Source organism: Pteropus vampyrus, unplaced genomic scaffold (assembly GCF_000151845.1).
Source record: "Pteropus vampyrus isolate Shadow unplaced genomic scaffold, Pvam_2.0 Scaffold76, whole genome shotgun sequence".
In the NCBI taxonomy this organism is placed as follows: domain Eukaryota; kingdom Metazoa; phylum Chordata; class Mammalia; order Chiroptera; family Pteropodidae; genus Pteropus; species Pteropus vampyrus.
Window position 1 is genome coordinate 4,354,374 of NW_011888857.1, and position 22,910 is coordinate 4,377,283.

General features: G+C 38.1%; 1 protein-coding gene across 7 annotated transcripts in view; it reads left to right on the forward strand.

Moving 5' to 3' along the window:
• Nucleotides 1-22,910, forward strand: part of LGR4 (leucine rich repeat containing G protein-coupled receptor 4) — a 94,424-nt gene that overhangs the window by 43,188 nt on the left and 28,326 nt on the right. For 4 of the 7 annotated variants that reach the window (XM_023532078.1, XM_011362574.2, XM_023532076.1 and 1 more), the window contains exon 2: nucleotides 4,252-4,323. In XM_023532078.1, the coding sequence (XP_023387846.1) occupies nucleotides 4,252-4,323 (72 nt within the window). Of the gene's footprint in view, nucleotides 1-4,251; nucleotides 4,324-22,730; nucleotides 22,803-22,910 lie in introns of all 7 variants that reach the window. The other 3 variants (XM_011362573.2, XM_011362571.2, XM_023532077.1) reach the window with 1 other exon arrangement.

A 22,910-nucleotide genomic window follows, 5' to 3' on the forward strand; every position in this document is an offset into this window, starting at 1 on the left:
TGAGTGTTCACCTTTATTTTTCAAGTGATGTGCTTTTGCATTTTTGGTTTCTGTAGTAAAAATTGGGGAGTATTGAATTGTGTGGGTGTGATATGTAGATGGATGCTGTGTTCCAGTTAGTGTACCTTGAGAGACCTAACAATAAAGAATTGTACTACAAAATGAATAAATATATATAGAAAAGATACATTCAAGAACCGCCCTGCCTTCCCCAGTAAAAGTTCTAGGTTCTATCCCATTTAACACTAAACTGCTTGAGGTCATCCTGATCTTTTTGAAAATGGCTCTTGTGTTCCCTTGTTTCAAAAATTTCCTATAAGACTGTAATTTTTTAAAAGGGTGCTTGACTCTGTCAACAGTTTTTCTTTTAAAATAGTGTTTGATCTTGAAGGGTTCTTCCAGCTTGAAATCCTTGGCACTTGGAGTTCTAGAGTTCAGAGTGTAGTTTTGTAGGTAGTAACAACTCCAGGTTCTAGGTCTTCTGCACCATTTTGTGTTTCTATTGTGTCAAAGGGTTTTCTTTCTGGGAAGGAAGGTCCATGGGATGCTTGGTTAGCTCTTAGCCCACTCTGGGTCCACTGAATTCATACAGCTTCCAGGAGTAGCTAAAACATGGACGATGATAGGATAATACCTATGACTTAGCTTATGTGTCACTTGACATTTTCTGATCTTCGTAATAAATGTTTGGTTATTACTGCTTTCTTTTTTCCAAATGAAAAAGCTGGGGCTCAGAGATGAACAGCTTGCCCACTGTGAATCTACAGGTGAACCTTGGTCTGTCTGGCTGCCAAGCCTGAACACTTTCAGCTATGCCAGGCTACCTCCAAGTAAGGCCATAGGTTCTCTTGAAATTATCCTTCAGAGGTGTTAATGAGTGGGTGGTGCTGTGATCTTGTGTGATTTTTCTTTTTTGGAGGGTTTCTATGTTACATTTATTTTCTTCCCTGAACCCAAGATGGCAAATCACTGGTTTAATGTATCTTTTCTACACAATTTCAGATGTTACTGGTAAGCTTGTGTCACTTGTATGAATATCAGAGCCTTGATCTCAAGGTATATCTTCTAGCTGAAAATTTGCCATACACCTTTCTTTTACTTATGTACTTTAATAATTTCTATGGCTTATGGGCCCAATATATTTATAATTGTTGACATAGGGCTTCCATCTGTAAATTGTTACAGTTAACTCATCACTACCAGCGTCCTTTCCCGACTTAAGCTCTTTTGCTGGTGTTGGTGACGTCAGGTCTGGAATGGGCTCTGAAGGCTGTCTGTAGGTTGTTTATCACCATTAGCCCTCATTATTTTAAATGAGTACCCACCCACCTTATACTCTGTAACCACATGTTTCCAGCGCTTCTCTGCAGATAACATCTTGTAGCTGCCTCCCTCTTCTTTCCAACCTTATTCACACGTTTTGTAACTGAAGCCCAGAAAGTAGGAGAGAAAACATATATAAAGAGAAAAACTCTCTGGGTATGTGAAATTCAGAACAATTTGGAAACAAGTGTTGCTCTTGAATCTGAAGCTTTGAAACAAAACTTCAAGTCGTGTTTAACATAGATTAGTTTGTAAATATGGAGTTCCACTAATTGCATTTATAGCTTACAGCAGAGCTACCTGTTATGTCTTGTTACTCTGAGGGAAAAAAAAAAAATGAGAGAATTATATAGATGTATGTGTTTTAAAAAATTGGAATGCAGAAAATAGTGTGGTGTAAATTCTCTCTAATTATGGTGGTTCTTTTTTTTTTTTATGTGAGATAATTAATCAGTTTTTCTGTTACCGTGGTATGCACCTGAATTCAGGTATGCTGAACTTCGAAGCAACTGTATAGCAATTGCTATTTTTTAAAGTAATAAATTATGGTTGCCTTCTTCCTCCTTTTATTGGAATGACTAAAGAATACCAAAATTGTGTGATATTTTATAGAATCACTACTTACTCAGATTGTTAGTTTGCCTTTCAATATGATTAAAAGTTTTGTTGTATTCCTGTGAGTGAGTTTATTGGTTAAGGCCAAATGTGTTTGCAGTGGGAGTGACCCAGTTTTATAATGGCAAATTAATAGTCTTTAACTTTTGGGTTATGGTAAATTTTTCAGAAACATGCTCTTTCCATAAAATGAAGCTCTTGTGTTTTCATCAGAACTGGTGAGTGCTTACATGAAAACTGCAGAAAAAGGTAAATCATGGAAGTATATAATGTTAGGTTGAAAGCCACTCAACCAATTTCAATTTCTTCCTCTTACAGATAAGCAAACTGAGGCCTAGGATGACACAGCAGTGATGTGGCAGTGCCAGGAGCTGAGCCTGCTTCTTCCGACCCCTGTTTTATTGCCATTGCTCCAGTATCTTTCTAGAAAACAAAAGATTCTCTTCCCCTTCCCTAGTGATAATGGTAGCTGACTATAGTATCAGGGCTAGGGTTTATAAATAATTATCTAACATATGTTAGTTTAACATATATTAGTTTGTAAATATGGAGACCCTGGAGAAGAATTATTCCTAAGAAGTATATTAATTTCATTTTTCTTTTAAGTTGTCTTTCGTAGACTTTGAGTCATTTTCAATAATATGAAATTTTGGAATGCATGTAAATATGGTCATAGGGTTCATATCAAGAACAGTTTTGTGTTCTAGGACATTCATATGAACTTTGGTTCCTGAATTGCTAAAGCTTGACAGTTTTTTTAAGTCATCAAGCAAAAGTGGTTTTCCTTTGAGGTTCATTAATGATCGTGCCAAGGTCTTGGGGGCAGTATCGCTCCCTTTTTTTTTTTTTTTAACTTTGATAAGACAGAGGCTTTGCTGCATCTTGACTACCCCTGGAGAGAAGTAACAGGATTCAAATGATACTTGGGAAGACTCGGGGTCTGCAGATAAGATTAGGGACTCTGGAGTTTTCATTTTCTGTTGTTACACCACTTGTTGAGGGGCCTTGGGGAGATGATTTACCTCAGTCAGCCTCAGTTTCCCTATTTGTAAAGTGAGCTTTTGTGTGTAGTCTTATGTTATCAGAGTTCTCTACATGTTAGCTGCTACCGTGGTTGCTGTTTTTGCTGCTGCAAAATGATTGTTACTCCCAAGCCAAAAAGTTTTCCAGACCTGCCATGGGCAGGGCTAGTAAGAAGGGATGCAGATTTTATTTCTAAATTTTAGTGAGAGGAAATATGGGGTGAAGGGACTCAACTACCTTGGTACTGAAGTTGTCACCTTTGAGAGTAAATTCTACCTTACCTAAGTAATGAAAATTACAGTGTTATTTTCCGTGCTTGATTTCTGCCCTCTTATGCCAATATGTCTAACCTGGTAAAGGGAAGGTCACATGTGTGAATTTTCATGGTGATTTCTAGAAAGGAGAGACCTTGATGGCTCAGCCCTCAAAGATTTTAACACAAGGTTAAAAGGCGAGAGGCAGAAGTATCCGAGTGAAGCAACCAACCCATTGCAGGCTGGAACTGTCCCTTATGGGGCTGCCTTAACCTGCCTTTCACGGTGTCGATATTAAGTGAAGTATGGAAGGAGAAAGCCAGTTTTACAGGCAGCTGCCAGAGAAGAAGGAAGTGGCTAATAAAGTGGGTTTTTTTTAGCTGTTTCAACCAGTAAATTGTTGAGTTACTTCGTTGAGTGAATTCTCTCCTTTCTGCTGCCTCTGTAAGGAAAAACTGGACATGGACTGCATACCTGTCATGTATGCACTTGTCTCTAGCCTGCATCTGTTCATAGGCTAAAAATGAAATCCACTTACAACTATTACTTGGAGGACTTTTATAGGTTTTGCAGAAAATATCACTGGAGTACAGCTAGGACCTGTTTTATTGTTCCTGACACTGGCTTAAGGAGCTACCTTTTTTTTTTAAGGAGCCAATGATTTCTTTTTTTTTTTAAATGAAGTTCGGGGGTATTTGTTTATTTTTATTAGGTTATAGCTCTTCAGATACCAGAGCACTGGGAAGCCACACTGGCCCACCCATTGTACATAGTTTGAGACTTTTTTTCTCAAAGAAATCACAGGATCTCTGGGTATGTTTCTAAATCATGGGACACAATTTATGATAAAAGATTTAACCTTTCTCTTTTATGTGTATTCTGAAGCCAAATTATGACTATTCCTATGTCTGTCTTCTGTGCTCATTTTTTTGTGTTTCTTTACAAAATCCCAGCATGTAATTATTATTCTGTTGAATTAAGTGCTTTAAGTCTAGTGTTACTTAGTTAACAACCTTGTTAACTTTATGTTTTCCAGGGATATCAGTATGAACAACATCACTCAGTTACCAGAAGATGCATTTAAGAACTTCCCGTTTCTAGAGGAGCTGTAAGTATCACTTTGAGAAATGATTGTTTGTTTTCCCGCTTCTCTTCAGAAGCCCTTACAACAGATAGAGTCTAATGTTTCCTGTTAGGGGACAGATAGCTTCAGTGGGCTTTATACAAAGGAAATCATGTGTTTGGGGGAGAAACACACTGGATTTTTTTAAGCGGTGTAATTGCTGAAGTTATTTTTGAAAGTCAGGACTAAAAAGGTTACTTACATAAGACTTTTTTTTTTTTTTTTTTTTTGCTGAAATTATAACTGTGGATGCTGCAGTGACACAAGTTAATTACAGTGCTATCCTGAGATAACAAGGCTGCTGTGTAATTACTATTGTCGTCAAAGGAGTTGCTGTATGGGTAACACAACCATAAAGAATAATACAAGGCATTTCAGGGTCATGATGCAGCAGACGATATCAACACAAGTGAGCAGAAAACTGGGTGTAGATCCCTTTGGACTTTTGCGGATGGGGTGAAGGCATGGAAGAGACATCTTCCAGGTCTCTAAGAACACCTGTAACTTTAAGAATGTTTCGGAACTTGTCAGCTGCATATCATATTTCCCGTTTAATAGTTTAGATTGTGGAAAATTTCTTTTCACTTGTTTTAAACTCTAATGTGTTTTGCTCTCCACACTTTTGTGAAGTTCATAGTTAAAATAGGCACTTTTAGATTTTAAAGGAATTGGGAACTATCTATCTGCAGAATCCAGGTGAAAGAAATAAAATCAGACTTGAATCAAGTTCGATAGACTTTTAATGACCAAGCTAATTGATTATGTAGTATGTAGAGGTAAGAAGATTACAGTTTGATACTAAGAACAACAAAGAGATACAGCCCTGGAGGAATCTAAACTCATATAACAGATTTAGTCCTACAGTCCAGCTGTTGAGTATTAGATGCAAGTCAGTGAATGTCTCTCCGATTTAGCTCGGCCCCTCCCCAAGCTGGGGCACAGGAATCAAGTATAAGACAGGCAGGTTGTGCTCTCTGCTTCTGACCGAGCATTGAAATAGCAGTTAAGGATTTAATAAAGTTAAGGAGAAAGTTTTCTTCCCACAGTACTTAGCTGAGCATAATGTTCCCACAGCAAAAACTAAACAAAGATTATTTGCCACTTCCAAGCTGGTGACCAGGTTCAAGTTACTTAAGTTCCCTCTGCTCAGTTTCTTTGTCTGTAAGGTACAGATAACAACAGTCACTCTCTTGTAGTATTGTGGTGAAGACAATGAGTTAATAGATGTTAAATACTTAGGATAGTTACATAAATGCTAGCTAGTATTTCTATAACTATCTTAAAAGTGCATTAAAAAAAGCAGTGGAATACATACCAAATACTATCTTTGGGTAAAAGGGTTAAATATTTATTTTATTTTTTGGGGGGCCTATGTGTTTTTGTTTAGTGAACATTAATTATTTTGTAATAAATACTTATTTTTAATTAAAATTTTAAATTGAATTTAAAAGGAGTGAACTATGCGCTTTTGAAGCCTGAGTCCTCACCACTCTTAAGCTTTGAGATGCTTTACCTATTCCCTTTTATTTCACATATAGTTTTAGATTTAGGATTAGTATCCCTTTACAGAAGTAATTATGCAATGAAAGAACATTAACAAGTGGTTTGTTCTGCCATTGTGTAACCACTGTGGGATGTGTGACAGACCAGATAGGAAGCGGAGACGTTCTTTTCTTTGGGTGGGGTGATTATGTGCCTTTGATTGCCAGTTCCACTCTGAGGGGTCTTGTAGTGAGGACTTGGATGTTGAGTCAAACCCGGTTAATCTCTGCTTTGTGAAGTTCATCTCTCGGATTTCTTAAAATCTCAAATGACCAAACATATGTCAAGCTCATGAGTTCTGTTAGCCGAGTCTTTTAATTGGCACCGAATTGAATTTGACCACTAGTTCTTTGTAGCTAGGTCATGTTTTTTCTGTATTTTGCTCTTGCAGTGATGGGAGCCTATCAAATCAAGTCAGTACGCCTTCTCTAAATATTGTATGGGATTTCAAAAGTACATTCGGTTAGGAGAGCTGATGGTTAATTTTAACAAATGGTTCAGAGTAGTGTTTCATAGTCTGGGAATACTTCAGGCATTCAAGGGAATTTTTTTCCATGTTAATATAAGCATGGTAAAAAAGCCCATGTTTTTTCTTTACAAAACATTGTAGTTGATTTTGACATTCCGAAATGATGCAGCCATGACTATTGTAATATTTCATAAACAGCGTAACCATTAGTCAAGAAGTCATCTGGAAATCATTTAAGAGTAATTGTGAAGCCAAAGTGCCCTGAGTAGAAATGAATGATTTACTGCGGATTTTTCTCCATGATATTTAATGAGGTGTGCTTTACAAATTGTGACTGGTTGGCCAAATATTATATGATAATCCAGAATGCTTGGAATATTGGGTGGAATCACTTCCCAACCATACTTTAGAAGTATTTATAGATATTTAGACTTTCACTTATTGTTTCAACAAATACTGAATCTGCTACATGCCAGTGTGGTGGGTGCCAAGGATACAGAAACCTGTAAGTATGGTCTTTGTCCTTGGAGTTGACAGTCTGTCTAGGCTGTGGTGTCCAGTTCCATAGCCACATGTCACAGGTAGCTATTTAAATTTAGATCTAAAATAATTAAAATTAAAGAAAATTTAAAATCCAATTTCGTAATTGAACTAGCCATCTTTCAAGTGCCCACTAGCCACCAGTAGCTAGTGACTGTTGTATTGGACAACACAGATAGAAAACTTTTCCAATGTTTCAGAAAGTACAATTGGATAATATTGGTCTAGAGGAAGAGAGAGAACTAATATAGAAGTGTGTGCAGGGTCAGTGAAAGTCTGAAGCAATATATTTACTTGAGACTGTAGGATTTGAGAAAGGTTTCCCGCAGTAGCTTCAACTGAGTCCTAAAGGGCACATAGGAATTAGCCAGATGAGGAAGATTAGTAAAGGAGCTTCAGGAAGAACCTTGCGGCATATGCAAAGAGATAGACATTTCAGAAACATTGGAACCTATGAAGTGCTTAGTTTTTCCTAGTGAAATACCGAGAAATTTGAAATATTGAAAAATAGAGAAATGTAAGAGATGAGGCCAGTTCATGAAGGGACATTTTAAGCTAAGGAGTTTAGACTTTATCTTAAAGGAGCTGAATTGGATATGAGGGTGAGTAATGGAGACGATAGTAAGATTTTTGCTCTGAATGATTGGGTGACATTCACTGAGACTAGGAACCTGGAGAGCCTCTCTGTTTGGGGCATGAAGAATTCAGTTTTATAAAGATAATGATGGTTAATAGCATGCACAGAGAACTTTACAAGGTATGAAAGTTCGTTCTCATAACTCTGTGAGGAGAAGCAGAAGCTGAGCTTTATTTGAATTCATACACCTGGTTTGTAGTTTTACTGGGACTTGAGGTCAGATCTCCAAAGGCTTGTGAGTGATGTGAGTGGTGTATATGTTTTCTTAGGGGCTGTTTCATCCAACTTTTTCAATGAAATATACTTTAGATACTACTGTTGCCAGTTATTTTTTTTTCCACATTTAACCTACTTTTGAAGGTTTTATAATTTATAAGAATCATAACCACCCCTTCCTCTCAGGTATACAAAAACATAGGTTTTAGCTCTAAATTCAATACCTACAAAGTCTGAAATCCTGATTTTTGCACCTCAGTTTCTACTCTTTAAAATGGGACCATTGTGAAAGGCAAATGAGGTAAATTTTGTAAAAGCGTGTGACCATATACAAGAGCAAGGTAAATTCTACTACTCCTCTTAAACATTGAAGTGTCTTTCTTTTTCTTAAACTGTTTGGGAGAGAGATCGTTGTATTTGGGGTTGAGAGTTAGAGTGGGCCTACAGGTTTCTGTTAACGATGTAAAAGGAAAGTCAAAATTCTTAGAAAACATTTACTTAGCATCAGCAGGATCTGTTGTCTGATATGATGCTGCCACAACTATTTTCGATTCTCCTTAAAACCTGCCAGGGCATTGGTAACCATTAGGGGAATGGCTAAAATATAGAGTTGTGAAATGAATTTAATTAGAAAACAGCGGAAGGTATGCCCAACCACTTTTCCATAGGCGACCAAGAAAAATCTGTGGATGTGACTTTGAGCTTAGGTGTTGTAGCAGCGGTAGAAACCGTTGCCAGCTTTGGCACTTGTACAGTTATTGTTTAACACGTACTTTAAGATGAGGATAATTCCTTTCATTTCAAATGTGCTTTGACTTTGGAACTCTTCACAATGCTTAAGTGAAACTTGGGTCTCAGAGTACTAATTCAAGATTACTATTTTTTTTTTATGTATAGATCAATTCTAAATGGAGGCGTTACTTTACAAAGGATGACTGGTAAATAATTTGAACAGAGAGATTTCAAGTCAAGTACAAATAGTGGGTCAAAACTGAATAGTTTAATATATAAATATTGGCAGTATATGTATATATGTATACACAAATACACAAAATCAGACTTACAAAATATTGTAGGCTTAAAGAATCTTTGCACATAGCATTGAATTAAATTTCTCAAATGTTAACATTCATCTGTCTCTCTCTTTACACACATACACACATACAATATATAATGTGAAATACACGTATATTTTTTCCTGAACCATTTGCGAGTAAGTTGCAGTCATAATGCCCCTTTACCTCCAAATATTGCAGTCTTTCTTTTTTAAGTCTTTCTTGTTAATTCTAAAAACACAAGGATATTGGCTTAAATAACTGCAGTTCAGTTGTCAAACTCAGAAAATTAGTACTGATGTATATCTATCTATAGATAAATAGATAGATGATAGATAGATAGATAAATATCAGTATCTATACATAAAATCATCTGATCTGTGATTCTTATTAAAATGTAACAGCTGTTCCACTAATGTTCTTTATAGCAAAAGAAACAAATTTATGGTTTAGGATACAATCTAGAACAAGTTGCATCTGGTTACTGTGTCTTGATAATTTTTTTGTTTTAAATTTCTAAAACTATTTTTTTGTTGTCTGAGTTAATGCATATAATTAAAATTGATCAAGCGTGGCAAAGAGAAACTCTTTTAGGGTGCAATAGGAATAAATGACAGCCAACATTTATTGAGAGTTTATTATATGCTGAAAACATAATACATACTAATCGATTTAATGCTCACAAAGCCCCTATCCCTATGGAGCACGTAGGATATTTATTATCACCCCAATTTACAGATGAGGACATGAAGGCTTTGGAGAGGTGAAAAACTCAGTGTGGTCATAGCAGAGCCAGGATTTGAGTCTATGTTGATCTGATTCAAGTCTTTCTTCTTAATTTCTAAGTTATAATATCCTCAAGAGGCACAGGATTAAAAGAGAACTGAGGAGACCATGTACTTGCTATCACCTACTGCTCTAAGTATGTGGTTGGCTGCTCAACATTTCCCCTAATTAGTTCATTGAATAAAAATTTTATTAACAAGGAGTTCTTCCTAGAACAAGATTTTTTTTTTTTTTGACTAAACATACCATTTTATAGATGAGAATATCAAGGGCCAGCAGATGAGTGGCTTGTCCAAGGTACCACAGTGAGTATGTAACTGAGCCAGAATTAGACCCACATAGTTCAATGCCATTTCCACTATATCCTATCAGCTTTCATATTTCTGAGATGTATAAGTGATCTCAAATGTTCTTACTGGTTTGTTTAGAGCTGTTGAAAGTAGCTGACTATTGTTCTCTTCTAATACAAAGAATTTCCTTTGCTTCTAAACTAAAGTTTGAGTCGTTTAATATTCCTTTGATGAAGACTTCTCAGATCAGCTCTATCAACTGCAGTAATTTCCCAGGAAAAGCAAAAAATGGTCCTCAGTTGCTCCAGTGATATTTGACAGTTAAAAATATTAAATTCTTGGAAGCATTTTCTTGTTTCACTTTCTAGAGCTTTGCTAGGAGGACTTGGTAGCAAAGATCACCGCCTTTATGTACTGAGATCACAGAGTGTTAGTTGTCTCATTCATACCTTTTTCAATGTGTCATTTGGGGGAATTCTCAGATTAAGGAGTAAGGGTGAAAAGAGAGAAATGGGAAGGAACCTATGCTAAATGGACCTTCTATGTACCAGATAGACCCTCCTAAAACAAACTTTTTTTTTTTAATTATAAGACTCTGTGAACTATATTTGTTCCTATTTTGCTGATGAGGAGGCTGGTGCTTTTTGTTTTTGTTTTTTTTTCGGAGAGGATAAGTAACTTTCCCAAGGTCACACAACTTGTTAGTAATGGACCTCAGGTCTGACTATGTTCCTGTAGATGTAGAGAGGATGAGGAAAGACTTATTAGACAATTTATTAATTCAACAAACTTTTATTAGGTAAAACGCTGTTCAGTGTTGAATTAAATGAGGTTCTTGCCTTCAAGAGAGATGAACAGTGTCCTGGAGTTATGGGAGTTCAAAGGAGAAGGGAAATAACTTTTAGTAAGAAGGATTAAGGAAGATCTCATCAAAGAGTTCGCATTTCTGGAGAGCCTTGAGAGATGGTAGGAGTTATGAAGAGATAAAGAAAAAGGAGCAAAGACATGGAGACAGACTGGGCTAGGTAGGCAGAATGATGTGGTGGTTGGTTTGGTTGTAGTGCTGAACTCTCGAAAGGAAGTTATGGGAAACCAGAAAGGAGTTTGGGGCCAGTCTGAGGGTCTTTCTTAGCTGACTAACAAGGAATTTCAACTTTCGAGTGGTTATTAAAGGTTTTTGAGCTAGGAAATGACTTGATCAGATACGACCTTCAATTAATGTAATCTCATAGCAGAGAGTAGGGTGTTTGAAATCGAGAGAATGTAGGGCGACAAATGAAGATGCTAATGGCAATGGTGTAGGTGGGAATAATGAGAATCTGAACTAGGGCAGATGAGAGACTGAGGGGGATGGGGGAGCCTATGCAAAAGATGCTGTGGAAATAGAATCAAGGATGTCTCAGCTGGGATGACATAAGGTGTCACTGATAACACATAATTTTAAGATTACCGTGAGTCTGGTGGTGCTTTGACAAAATTAAAGATAATACAGAAAGATAAATTGTTTCAGAAGAGAAGATATTACATGCAGTTTTGAATATACATAATTGACTTTAGGTGAGATATGGGTGGGGACATGCAGGTGTAGAGTCTAGAACAGAGATTCATAGGTTATAGATTATGGAATAGAGTATTATGGGTATAGATTTTGGAGCCTTTTATTTTGAGATGATTACTGGAAACACTAGATTGAAAAAGCTTGCCAAGGGAGAGAGGGTAGATGAAAAGGGAAGGGAGCCAAAGACAACTCCTTGGGAAACACTTGAATTAGGGTGTGGGAAGAAAACCAAGTGCCAGAGGAGCAGAAGAACTAGGGCAGAACTATGCCCCGGGAGCTGTGGGAGGAGAGGTTTTTCACCAGAAATGAAAAATCAGCACTGACGTGCTGGAGAAAGGAGCCCATGGCCAGATATTGAGAAAAGGCCTGGGATTAAGCTTCCTGAGAATCATTTCAGTGGGGTTGTTTGAGTGATTTCGGGGTAAAGAAGTTCATCAAGAAGCAGGCATTTGGGAACTGCTAGTAGGTGGTTTCTGGTTTGGGGAAGTCGATGAAGCTTGGAATATGTACTCTATTTGACAGGAGTCCACAGGGTTTAAGAGGCAGAAACCCAGCTGAGGCATAATAGAGGATTTATTGTTTCATGTAGAACTAGAAAGTCCAGAGGTGGGTTTGGCTTCAGATGGTACTGGATCTCGGGGTTTAAATGTTATGAGAGTTTTCTCTTGCTCATCATTTCTTAGCTTCAATTGGCTCTATTTTTGTATTTTGGCTTCATTCTTTTGTGTTGCAAATAGCTTGTCTCCGTATAATGGGAAATGTAATCTTTGGTAGCCCCAAGCACATCTTTGCATCTTGAGATCCAAAATGAATACCTAAAGTCTTCCTCCCTGCATTCAGCTGAAAACTATGAAGACTCTGGTTGGCCAGACTTCCCTCATGTGCCTGTCCTTGAGCCAGCCATGCTACTCTGTTCAGAGTGGTCCAGCCCAGCGTGGGTCATGGCCTCATCTCCACTAGGACTACTTGGAGTGGAGAAGTTTCCCCAAATGAATCAGAAGGGAGAAGAAAGACATGCTTGGGAGAAAGAAAGAGTTGTCATAGCCCACTAGAATCTGGTGATTAGGCACACTGGGAAATAACTTGTTTAACTGGGTCAAGCTGAAATGAACCAAAGATTGCTGAAGAATAGAAAGGTCCTGGTTAAAGCCTAGGTAATTTAAATTTAGAGTAGAACCAAAGAGCTCTGTAACTTTGTCCTGTAGTGCTTGTAGCCTAGAAGTAGAGGTGATGAAAGATGTGATGTACTCAGAATTTGAGATAGAAAAGTCAAGATTTCATAGGGGACTAGGGGAAATCAAGCAATTCATTGTTAAAGTGTTTGACATGGATTCGGAAGGTGTAGGGAAGCAAATGAAACCATGGTTTGTTGGCTCATTTATTTATTTTAATCAAAGCTAACGATTTGTTCTTTGACTAAAAATAGTAGGGATGACAAGTAAATGAAAACATATTTGATTTTCTACTAGCATGTTTGAATTTTCCAGCAAGGAAACAGTTTAAGTCATTTCTTTCTTGTATTGTTCACACCAAGTCAAGCCATGCTTGTTTAACACAATGTTATATGCTTTAGTAGAACCTTTAACTCAGAATTTATTATATTCCCCTGCTCACTACCAATTAGTTTGTATTATATGTATACATCAAAGAAGATTATGTCGGAGATGCTAGAAATATTTGTATTACAGATATATTTGGCTTTTTAAGAAAATGGCCATAAAATTAATGGATACTCAATTTTAAAAATCTGGACTCATAGAAAAAGAAGAGAGGAAAAATAATCACCCATTATCTCACCACTGAGAGAGTCCCCTGGTTAATATTTTGTTGCATATACTTCCAGATTTTGCTGAGTATATGTATGTAATTTCTTTTTTAAAATAGAATTTTACTATATTGATCATTTATGCTATACTTATCATTTAGCACATTATATTTCCATATTAATAGATCTAGTCTTTGCATTCATTGAATGAATATATAGTGTTTTATCATTTAGATGCTTCACATTTTATGTAACCATCTCATACTAATCAAGAGTTTCTTTACTCTGTATCATAAACAGCAATTTTAGAAACATTCTTATTCTGCCTGTTTTTGTGTTTTTAATGCAGTATCTCTACATTGCTTTTACCACAGTCTGCTGTGCAGTTTTTCTAAAGCCTCGTATCAGGATTATATTTGATTGTGTGTATTATATATACATATATATGTGTGTGTGTGTATATATATATAAAAAACTCAAAATAACAGTGGCTTAAACACGTACGGCACTCACACACACGCCCACCGCTACTATTGTTGTGTTACAAAGTCATCAAGGAAGTAGGACCTAATACTCAGCTCTGCAGTTTTAGGGTATAGCTAGCTACCATGTCAAGGTCAAAAAGGTAACTGTCTGCTAGAGCTGCAGCCATCATGACCCAGTTCCCAGAGGAAAGAAGGATGAAGGAAGGAAAGAAGGAAGGAAAAGAGGGAGGGAGGGAGGAAGGAAGGAAGGGAGGGAGGAAGGAAGGGAAGGAGGGAGGGAGGAAAGAAGGAAGGAATATTTTACAGTAGCCAGATATTTTACAGTAGCCAGCTTCAAGAACCATCTTGAATATACTATACGATATTTCTACTTACGTGTCATTGTCTAGACCTTAGTCACATGACACACTTCACATTGGAATCTTGGGAAATAGGACCTTTGAGATGGGCATATTGTCTGGACTAAAATACGAGTTCTAATACTAAGAATGGTTATCGATTAGGCAATTAATTAAGCTATTTTTGGCTATAAATAAAACAACTCAAATTATTATCTTGAATAGCAGGAAAACAACCCATAACCAATCCTATAGGATTGGTTAATGGAATTGTTAGGCCACCTCAAGAACCCAGATTCTCTCCATCTTCCTAGTTTGCTGTCCTCAGAATGGACAGCACCATGGCTGCAGTCCCTCCACATACTATATTCAGACACGATGTCATCCAGAAAGAGAAAAGGGTCATTCCTTCCAGTGCATCTCTATTGAAGAAGAATGCTACCTTTCCCAGAAACTCCCAGCAAACTTCCTGTGACCAGAACTGGAGTCACATGTTCAACTCTAAGTCATTCACTGGAATGGGATCAGCATGATTGGCTAAGACCGGTCATATACTCATGGAACTGAGTCATGTGAAGGAGGCAATATTTGAACAAATCCAGGATATTTGGTAGGCAACCAAAAATGTCTGTCACAGTTCCTCTCTGTACCATTCCTATCATACCCATTTTATATAGTTCATTTTGAGACCTTTCTGCCACAGGAAGCCTCCCCTGGTTTTTCTTTTCTGAGTTCCTTTTGCATTTTCTCTGTTCCTCACTTCTTACTGCTGGACTGAGTGCCTTGTTATTTTATGTTCTTGGTGTATCAGTGTGTACTTTTCAACTCCACTCACTTTTTTTCTAAGGGCAAAGCCTGTTGTCACATGCTCTGTATATGATCTTTGGTGACAGGAACCACATTTTTGAAGTTAAACTTGAGGGAGATGTTAAGATACAGTGTTTTTTCTTATTTTTAATTTACTGGTTTCAGAGACTTTATCAGACTATATAAAAACTAAATGCCATGGCAGTTTTATGTTTAATTAATTAGCCTTATTTAAAAGAAATGAAATGAGAAATGTCCTTGGAAAACTCAGTTCTTATTTTGCCGTACCTTTGGTGCTTGGCCTTTAAGAGTAGGTCAATATTTGTTGGTTGATATTTGCTGTAAAAATTTTTTAAAGCTGTAACATATTTCCTCATATGGGTGGATATTGTATGTGTTTATTGTAAGAGAATAAATGACTAGGTTGTCAAGATAACTTTGCTCAGGAAATATAACCACGGCCAAGGTTTTTATTGATTTATCTATAAAATAAGTCTTCTGTGGGTTGCTACAAGAGGAAGTGGAAGATACAAAGGCCAATTGGTGCAGGTGGAACTTAAGGGTCTTTAAATTGAATAAGGCTCTTTTAGCATGTAGAAGAGTTGTAGGTGGCCTATAAACTGAGTTTCAGCAAGAACAGGCTTATTTTTTTTTTGTTAAGCAGTATTGCTTTAGTTTTCATGCGTTTAAACAGAAATACTTACTAGGATGTCTGTCTGTCTGCCTATCTATCATCCATCCATCTATCTATCTATCTATCTATCTATCTATCTATCTATCTATCTATCTATCTATCTATCTATCCGTCCATCCATCCATCCATCCATCCATCCATCCATCCATCCATCCATCCATCCATCCATCTATCTATGTATCCTCTTTATGAAGGAAGACTACTTTTAAAAACTTAGGAATTTCCATGATAGGGGTTCTTAATACATGCATATTCATAAAACATACTCACTTTTTGCATATACTTACACAAAAGTTACATGAACATGTAAATCTCTTCCTGGTATGTGAAGCAATAAGGTAAATAAGTAAAACGTTAGTCAATTCAAGAATCTGTTATATTGTATCGGATGAGGTTTATTTAATGGAAAAGGATGCTATTTAGCTATTTAGCTAGCCCTCTGTATTCACTAAGAAAATAACTACATTCTTTGGTTCTCCTAAAGTCATTTATAGAAAATAACATAAGACAACATTGTTCTATTTCTAGAATTTACATTATTTTATTTACCTTGTGTTATTTCTAGGATTCACATTTTTAGTGGTGCTATAGGACCTTGAACAAGACATGGAAAAAAGGGGCTTACTTTCCTCATTTGTTTAAAAAAGAAAATACAGGGTAGAGGGTGTGGTGCTAAGACTTCCTGGCCCACTATCCAGGGTTGTTTTAAAAGCCAGTAGAGTAGGATTATGAAAATAAAAAGTGCTTCACAGATTTCAGTTTTTCATTGATATGTATTGACACTAAATGTCCCTAGATGGGAACCAGTAGGCCTCTTGAGGTCTTTGTTTTTCACAGGCGGCAGCAGAATTCTGAGCACGTAGAAGGGCCTTAACATGTAAATAAATATCTGATTTAAGGACTTATATTAGAAGTATATATTATGTTTTTTTGCTTTTACTTTATAAGGCTTGTCCAAATTTTAGATCCTGCTGATTTCAAATTATATTTAATAAGAGAATGTCACTCACCTCCTGTTGGATGCTTTCCTGTGGCCATACTTGCCCAATTCAGTTTTGATCTGGAACTGCTTTCTCTGAAGGCAGCGTCCTGGGCTGGTGGTTGTGTCTGTTGTAATTTGCACGTAGCATTATGCTGCGCTGATCCACCTACTTGAGAAAATTGAATGGCATTGCAAGAGAGGCAGCCTAGACATGGTTGGGTACAATCTGTGTATTTTGTATGTGTGGCTTCAAATGAAGATCTGCTGGGTGGGGAAACAGGTGTAGAAAGAAATGGTGAAGGAAGAGAGAAAGTATTGCTGAGGGGTAGATAAAGGTAGCTTGGTAGGGAAGGGTGGTTCTCAAAGTACTTTTCTGTCAGGTCTCGAGAATAGCACAATTCCGGGCCACCTGGTAAGTAAGCACTTCTGCAAAATGAAGGTAGTCATATGAATGCACGGGAGGCTGTGGCTGCTCTCTCTTCTGGGTTTTCACCTACTCCTCCAAACTCTCCATAACGTGTTAGAGAAATTGCCAGGAGTAAAGCTCCCTCTTGTTTGTATGGGAAGTGTGCTTCGACCTTACTGCCGCAGTTTCTTTGCCTCTGTCTGCTTGCTCCACCCCAGGCTCCTCACAGCAGCTGCTGGAAGCTACCAAACCCTCCTCTGCCCTCCCCGCATCTCGGTCCATATGTCTAGTCAGTGTAGATTGTAGTCTGTACTCTTCTGATTCTTGGCTAGAATTCCAGCCACATGGCTACAATGAAATTCCTGTAACAGACTAGAAGAAATCTAAATCCAGGCATTTCTCAGAGAAATAAACACCAATGGTTTATTCTCTATTTCATACTTGCCTGTCTCATTTGTTTAAATGGCTTTCCAAGTGAAGAAATTCCAGTCTAATTCAGCACATAGATTACCTTCTGAAATGTGGCCTGCTCATTCACACACACCATCAACCAGTGTCCATTTAGCCAGTGCTGTTACTGCTTCCTCCTCTGGAGGGACGGCAGATAGAAAATATCATGTAGCATATGCATTCAGAATACAGGATATAATTGAACTCTGGCTTCCTCTGGAAGGAGCCCCTAATATGAATTTGTGGACCTTATGAATAATAAATGCACACAAAACTGATTCACAAAGACATTATACACTAAGCCACTTGTATCCTGTTTCCTGGAAAGGTTCCAAATCCACAGGGGGAGCGGAAGTCTAGTGGATTACTGTTTTCCTCTCCTCGACCCTTTCTCAGTCTCTCTCCTCTCTGCCTTGGCTCTCTGTGCTTCTGGGATTGTTCTAAAAAGCAGAATGAATGAGAGTTGCTTTGAGGTAGCCTGAGGCCCTATATGAAGTCCTCCTAGACTTCTCTTAATTCTGTGTGATCATGCGTGTGACCCAGATTGTGTTGAGATAATACTGTTGACCACTGGACTGATGTGCCCGTGTTTAAAGTCCACCCTGCCTCCCTCTCCTTAAGAAAATATACTACCATTATATGTTAAGAAAGAGAATTGTTGCCGTAGCATTTTAAAATCTAGCCAAGTAGTTCTTTCTTGTTAGGAGAATGGAGTAGAAATGAAACAAGAGAAGAAAACCTGTCGGAAAGTGAAGAGAATCAGAATCAGTAAGTTTTTCATACTCTTTAAGTAGCAGTATTACCTTTTTGAATCCAGAGACATTTCTCGGAGATTAGTTAAGGCATTACAGCAAATACCAAGGGTATTCTACTTGTCAGGCCCCATGCAAGAGGTTACAAAATTAATATAACCTAGTCCTTGACTTTAAGGGACATATAACTCAATCGAAGGATTTGCAACAAAGTCATAGTAACTAGAGACAATATTAGATGTGTATAATGAGGGAGCTTTGCGGAATCAGAGGAAGGTGATATAATGGTTTCATATGACGATAGTATCCTACTTAGACAGAGATGATGAATAAGGTTTCAATTGGCAGAGGCTGGAGTGTGGGTATTTCAGGTGAAGGAAGTGTCATGAGCAGAGTCAGAGGTGGAAAAGCATAGTGTACTAAATTGCAGATACAAGGAACACTGGAGAACTAGATGGGAAAGGAAGAAGAGGATCATACTGAATGGGTTATTCAGCAGGGAAAAAAGCCTTTGGGAAAATGCTCAGAGTTGTGCTTTTTAAGATTTAGATCTCAACGGTATTATAATTAAGTGGTTGGAGGCAGGAGTCTTGTGGAAATTCATGGCAATAACCCAGGTGGAAAAATAAATGAGGGCCTAGAGTTAGGTGACAGCAGGAAGAGTAAAAGCGTAGGTGGATTGACACCTTACAGCCAGGCTTTTTATGGTCTTTGGAGACTGAGAAGGTTGAGGGTAGAGAGGGGAGAAGTAAGTGATTCCTGGGACTGAATACCCTCAGCAAGCACGAAAGTATACCACTTTCATTTCTGTGTTCTCACCTTACTGATTTTTTTTTTTCCTTCAGGGCTTCACAGAAATTGGAAGAATAGTAAAAATTTATAAATATCATCATTTACCAAGTTGAAAAGTTTTTCTGGAGCCAGCCAGTAGGTTCTCATGACGTGAGAAGCTTAAAAAACTAAGTCTAGCACAGACAACCTCAGGCATAGAATGGAAGTAGTGGGCTTTTGGTAGGAGAGGACCATTGGTGACACTCTTTCTTGAGATCAGCCACCTCTTTTTCCTTGGGAGTTGCTAAAAAAGCACAAGAGAATGCTCTATCCCCCACCTTTGGCACCCAGAGGTCCCATCCTCTCCCCTTCCCACTGGTCATCTTTGGCTGTGGGAGAGATGGCACCGGAAACTCCTGTATAAACTTGCAGTTCTGAGCTCCTGGTGCCGTGATCCTTGCTTGTGAGCGCTTGTCTGCTGTGAGAGCTGTTGCAACTCAAACAAGGCTATTAACTTGCCCAAGTCCAACTCTTTTCCACTTCTCTGGGAATTATTTCCCAACCTCTTGGTGACACATCAGAGGCATCACTCACGGTGCAGGAGAAAGGGGATAAGCGTTGGAATGCTGGCTCCTCTGCTTACCAGCTGTGTGACTTATGCCAAGTCACCTAACCTCTTCGGGACTCAGAGAAGTGGGGCTATTGTTATGAGATGATTAACATGAAAAAAAAGAATGTCTGTAAACCCCTATCATGGTGCCTGTATCTACTGTAGGCTCATTGCAGAGTAGGTTTTTCCTTCCAGAAATACTGACTTTGTCCCTAACCCTGTTATTTACTCCCTTTCCCTCTCTGGATCTGCGATTTTGAATGTGAAGCGTCCCTAGGGTCTGCTCTAAGAAACACTGCCTCATAAAATAAACAAAAGAGGCTTCGGAGGGTGCAGTTGCTAAAGCCGCAGAGCCTTTACCTGGCTGCTGCATTGATTATTAATTAGCACAGCAGCTTGGTAAATGTGCGTAGATGCATTCCTGAAGGCTCTACATGGTATGTGTACTCCAGTAAGCAACGAAGTAATCAAAGTAGCGTGAGGTAGTGGGCCCCCTTCTCAGCATCATCACTGCCCACCGCATCCTAGTAACGTTGATTTCTCCAGGTGATGGGCTCACATCTCAGGGTAAGCCACATGCAGAGACCGGTAGTTTCCAGTAATGATAAATAGTGGAGAAAGAGAGGATGCTTTTTGAAGTTGGTTACTTTAGTTTTCCCACGACTTATAAAGGGGCAGAGATTTAGGAAAAGGAAGCAAATGTTTTGGCTCATGTGGTTAAACACTCTTTTTTGTTGACAAGTAAAGGTAATCAGGTTCTCTGCATTTTGCCACTTCCTTTGTGAAATTATAAAATATTCTTTTTCATGAGCTCCAGTACAATAGACTGAACTCTTCAAGGAAAGCTCATAGATATGGGGACAGTAAAAGCTAATATTAGAGACAAAATAATAAGAATCCTGTAACAACCTTAGTCTGTTTATAGTGTTTATTTGTTTGGCAGACTCGACAGTTTAAGGCTGGTCTTGCAGATAAGGTGGAGGAGCCGTCATAGTTACGTGGCTTCTTGCAGACCTGTGGGGGGAAGAAAGCTATTGCCTCTTGTACTCCTTATGGTACAATTTGATCTTTTAAGGGTGTGATCTTCTGAACACTGCATTACAGCTGTGAGCATTATCAATTGAAAGCCCCCTGAGAGAGTGTGCACTAAGCCTGCACCAAGGTAGACTGTGGGGTGCTAAGCACAAGAAATTCTGAGAAAGCGGTTTCTGAATAATGAGTTCACCTAGTGATGAATGATAACAGCGGTGTAAGATGCATGCCCTGTTCTTGGAAGTGTTCGTACTTGGCCTCCGAGACTATTGTGCAAGAAACAGCCAGTAGAAGGTAATTTGTGACCAAGTTCGAGTTCTAAGAATTTGCACATAAGAATGGAAATGTTCATGGGAAGTAACACTGGAATTCAGTATTTAAGGGGTGAAGATGAGATAGTGAGGTGTGAAGCATTTAAGGACATAGTAATGAATGAAGCTGGCTAGTCCAGAACCAAGAGGATTTGTTGAGGAGAAACATTTTTAAACGGAAGGAAGTCCTGAAGAGGTCTTAAAACCATTTTTAATCCCTCATTGTACGTATGGTGACTTCTCAGAGGTAAAATGCTATGAGCCTGGAGTGTGGGAAGCCTCAAAAGGCAGGCAGTATAGAGCTCAGGTGCTAGGGTGTCTCGTGAGAAGCAAAGTGTATGGCGACAGGTTTTTTTAGGAAGAATTTAGTTTAGCGGCATGAATCCTCTGTTAAAACTCTGGTGTCTAAAAATCCAGCATTGTTATCTTTGCTGTTGAAGAAGTGACATACTCACTTTTGGTTTCTGAGTCTTCTGCTTATTTCTCTTTTTCACTCCTCTACCCACACCCTCACCCAACACACACACACACATCTTGATATGTTAATACTAGGTGAAGATCAAGTATTATCCTTTCCAAGGCTGTTTGCATTTTAACTGAGAGAAAAACTTCAAGAAAATAACAATGCATCTAAAAAGTAGAGTTTCAGATCTCAGTGACTTCAGATTTTAGGAAGAGTAAAGGAGCCTTCCTGTGTTCCTAAAATTAAGGTGTATAAGAGGAACAGATTGGAAGGAGGGGAACACCGCAAGTCTAAGAAGACACTGTTGGGTGCCTGACACTTAGTAGGCACTCATATTTGTTAATGAGTTAAACTTTTTAGTGAATGAATGAATTGATGGATAAGGCTCAGGGGTACAGGGTGCTTACAGAGAGAAGAGAAAGGATGATGGAAATAGAAGCTTTAAATGAGGAATTAATATGACCTGGTGACTATGTGATCCCAAGACATGAGAGGGAAAGAGCATTTTTTAAAAAAAAAATTATATATGATAAAACTCCTCACTTGTGAGAATACTCCTGAGGGAACCAGGAAACCAGAACAGTGCTGTCTTTAATCATTTGGGCACACAACTATCATTTTAAGTCAATACTTGAAAAACTTCCTTCTGTTCACCTATTTATAAGTTACTTATGTGAGTTGCTTTCCTACTTCCTGCTTCTTCTCCTTCAAGTCCTCTGTTCAACTTTTCCTCCCATTTATATGTCTGAGAAATGGGAGGAAACGTAGGCCTCAGTATGAATGGTGTGCTCAGATCTCTTCGAAAGGACCCAAAGTATTCTTGTCCTTATTCTTACTCCCACTTAAATTTGTCATTTCAAAATTTCTTTATGGCAATGTTTATTTAAGAAAAAAAACCTATAGGCCTTCTGTTTGGGAAGCTGTGCTTACAATGACTTTTACTTTTTGCCTGTCTTTTGCATGGAATATGCTGCCCTAGGTTATGGAGAGATAACAGGCTGACTTGCCTCTTAAAGGCATTCCTCCTTGACAGACTGGTTTGCTCTGATCTGAATAAACAGGACTGTCTACCGACCAGTAGTCTGTATTTATGAGGCACTTGGAAAACACTGCAAGCTGCAGAGAGTGACCATGAATAGCAAACTTAATTTGGTTTAATGTGTTTTGGCTTGCTTGACCTCACCAGAATAAAAATGTGCCTGTTTAAATTATTGTATTGGGAGTTTAAAAAAAATTCTAGAGACATTCATCTCATTGGAAGACTCTTAGGATTGCTTTTGCAGAGGTTTAAGTCTATGTTTAATGTCACATAGACTTGAGAAATGTTTAACATAGAGCTTTAATCACAGATTAGGTAATTGTGAGTTCTGAATTTTAAGAGTCTGAATTACAGTTTTTTTTCCTCTTGCTTGCTACTTTTTTTTTCTCCCTAGACGATTGGCTGGCAACGACCTTTCTTTTATCCACCCAAAGGCCTTGTCTGGGTTGAAAGAACTCAAAGTTCTGTAAGTAATGCAATTTTAGAGTTTCACAGCTGGCTGTGTGTTTTCTTTCTGCATAGTCAACATGCTTGGAGCTAGGTTAAGCAGAGTTTCTTTTAGTTCAGGATTAAA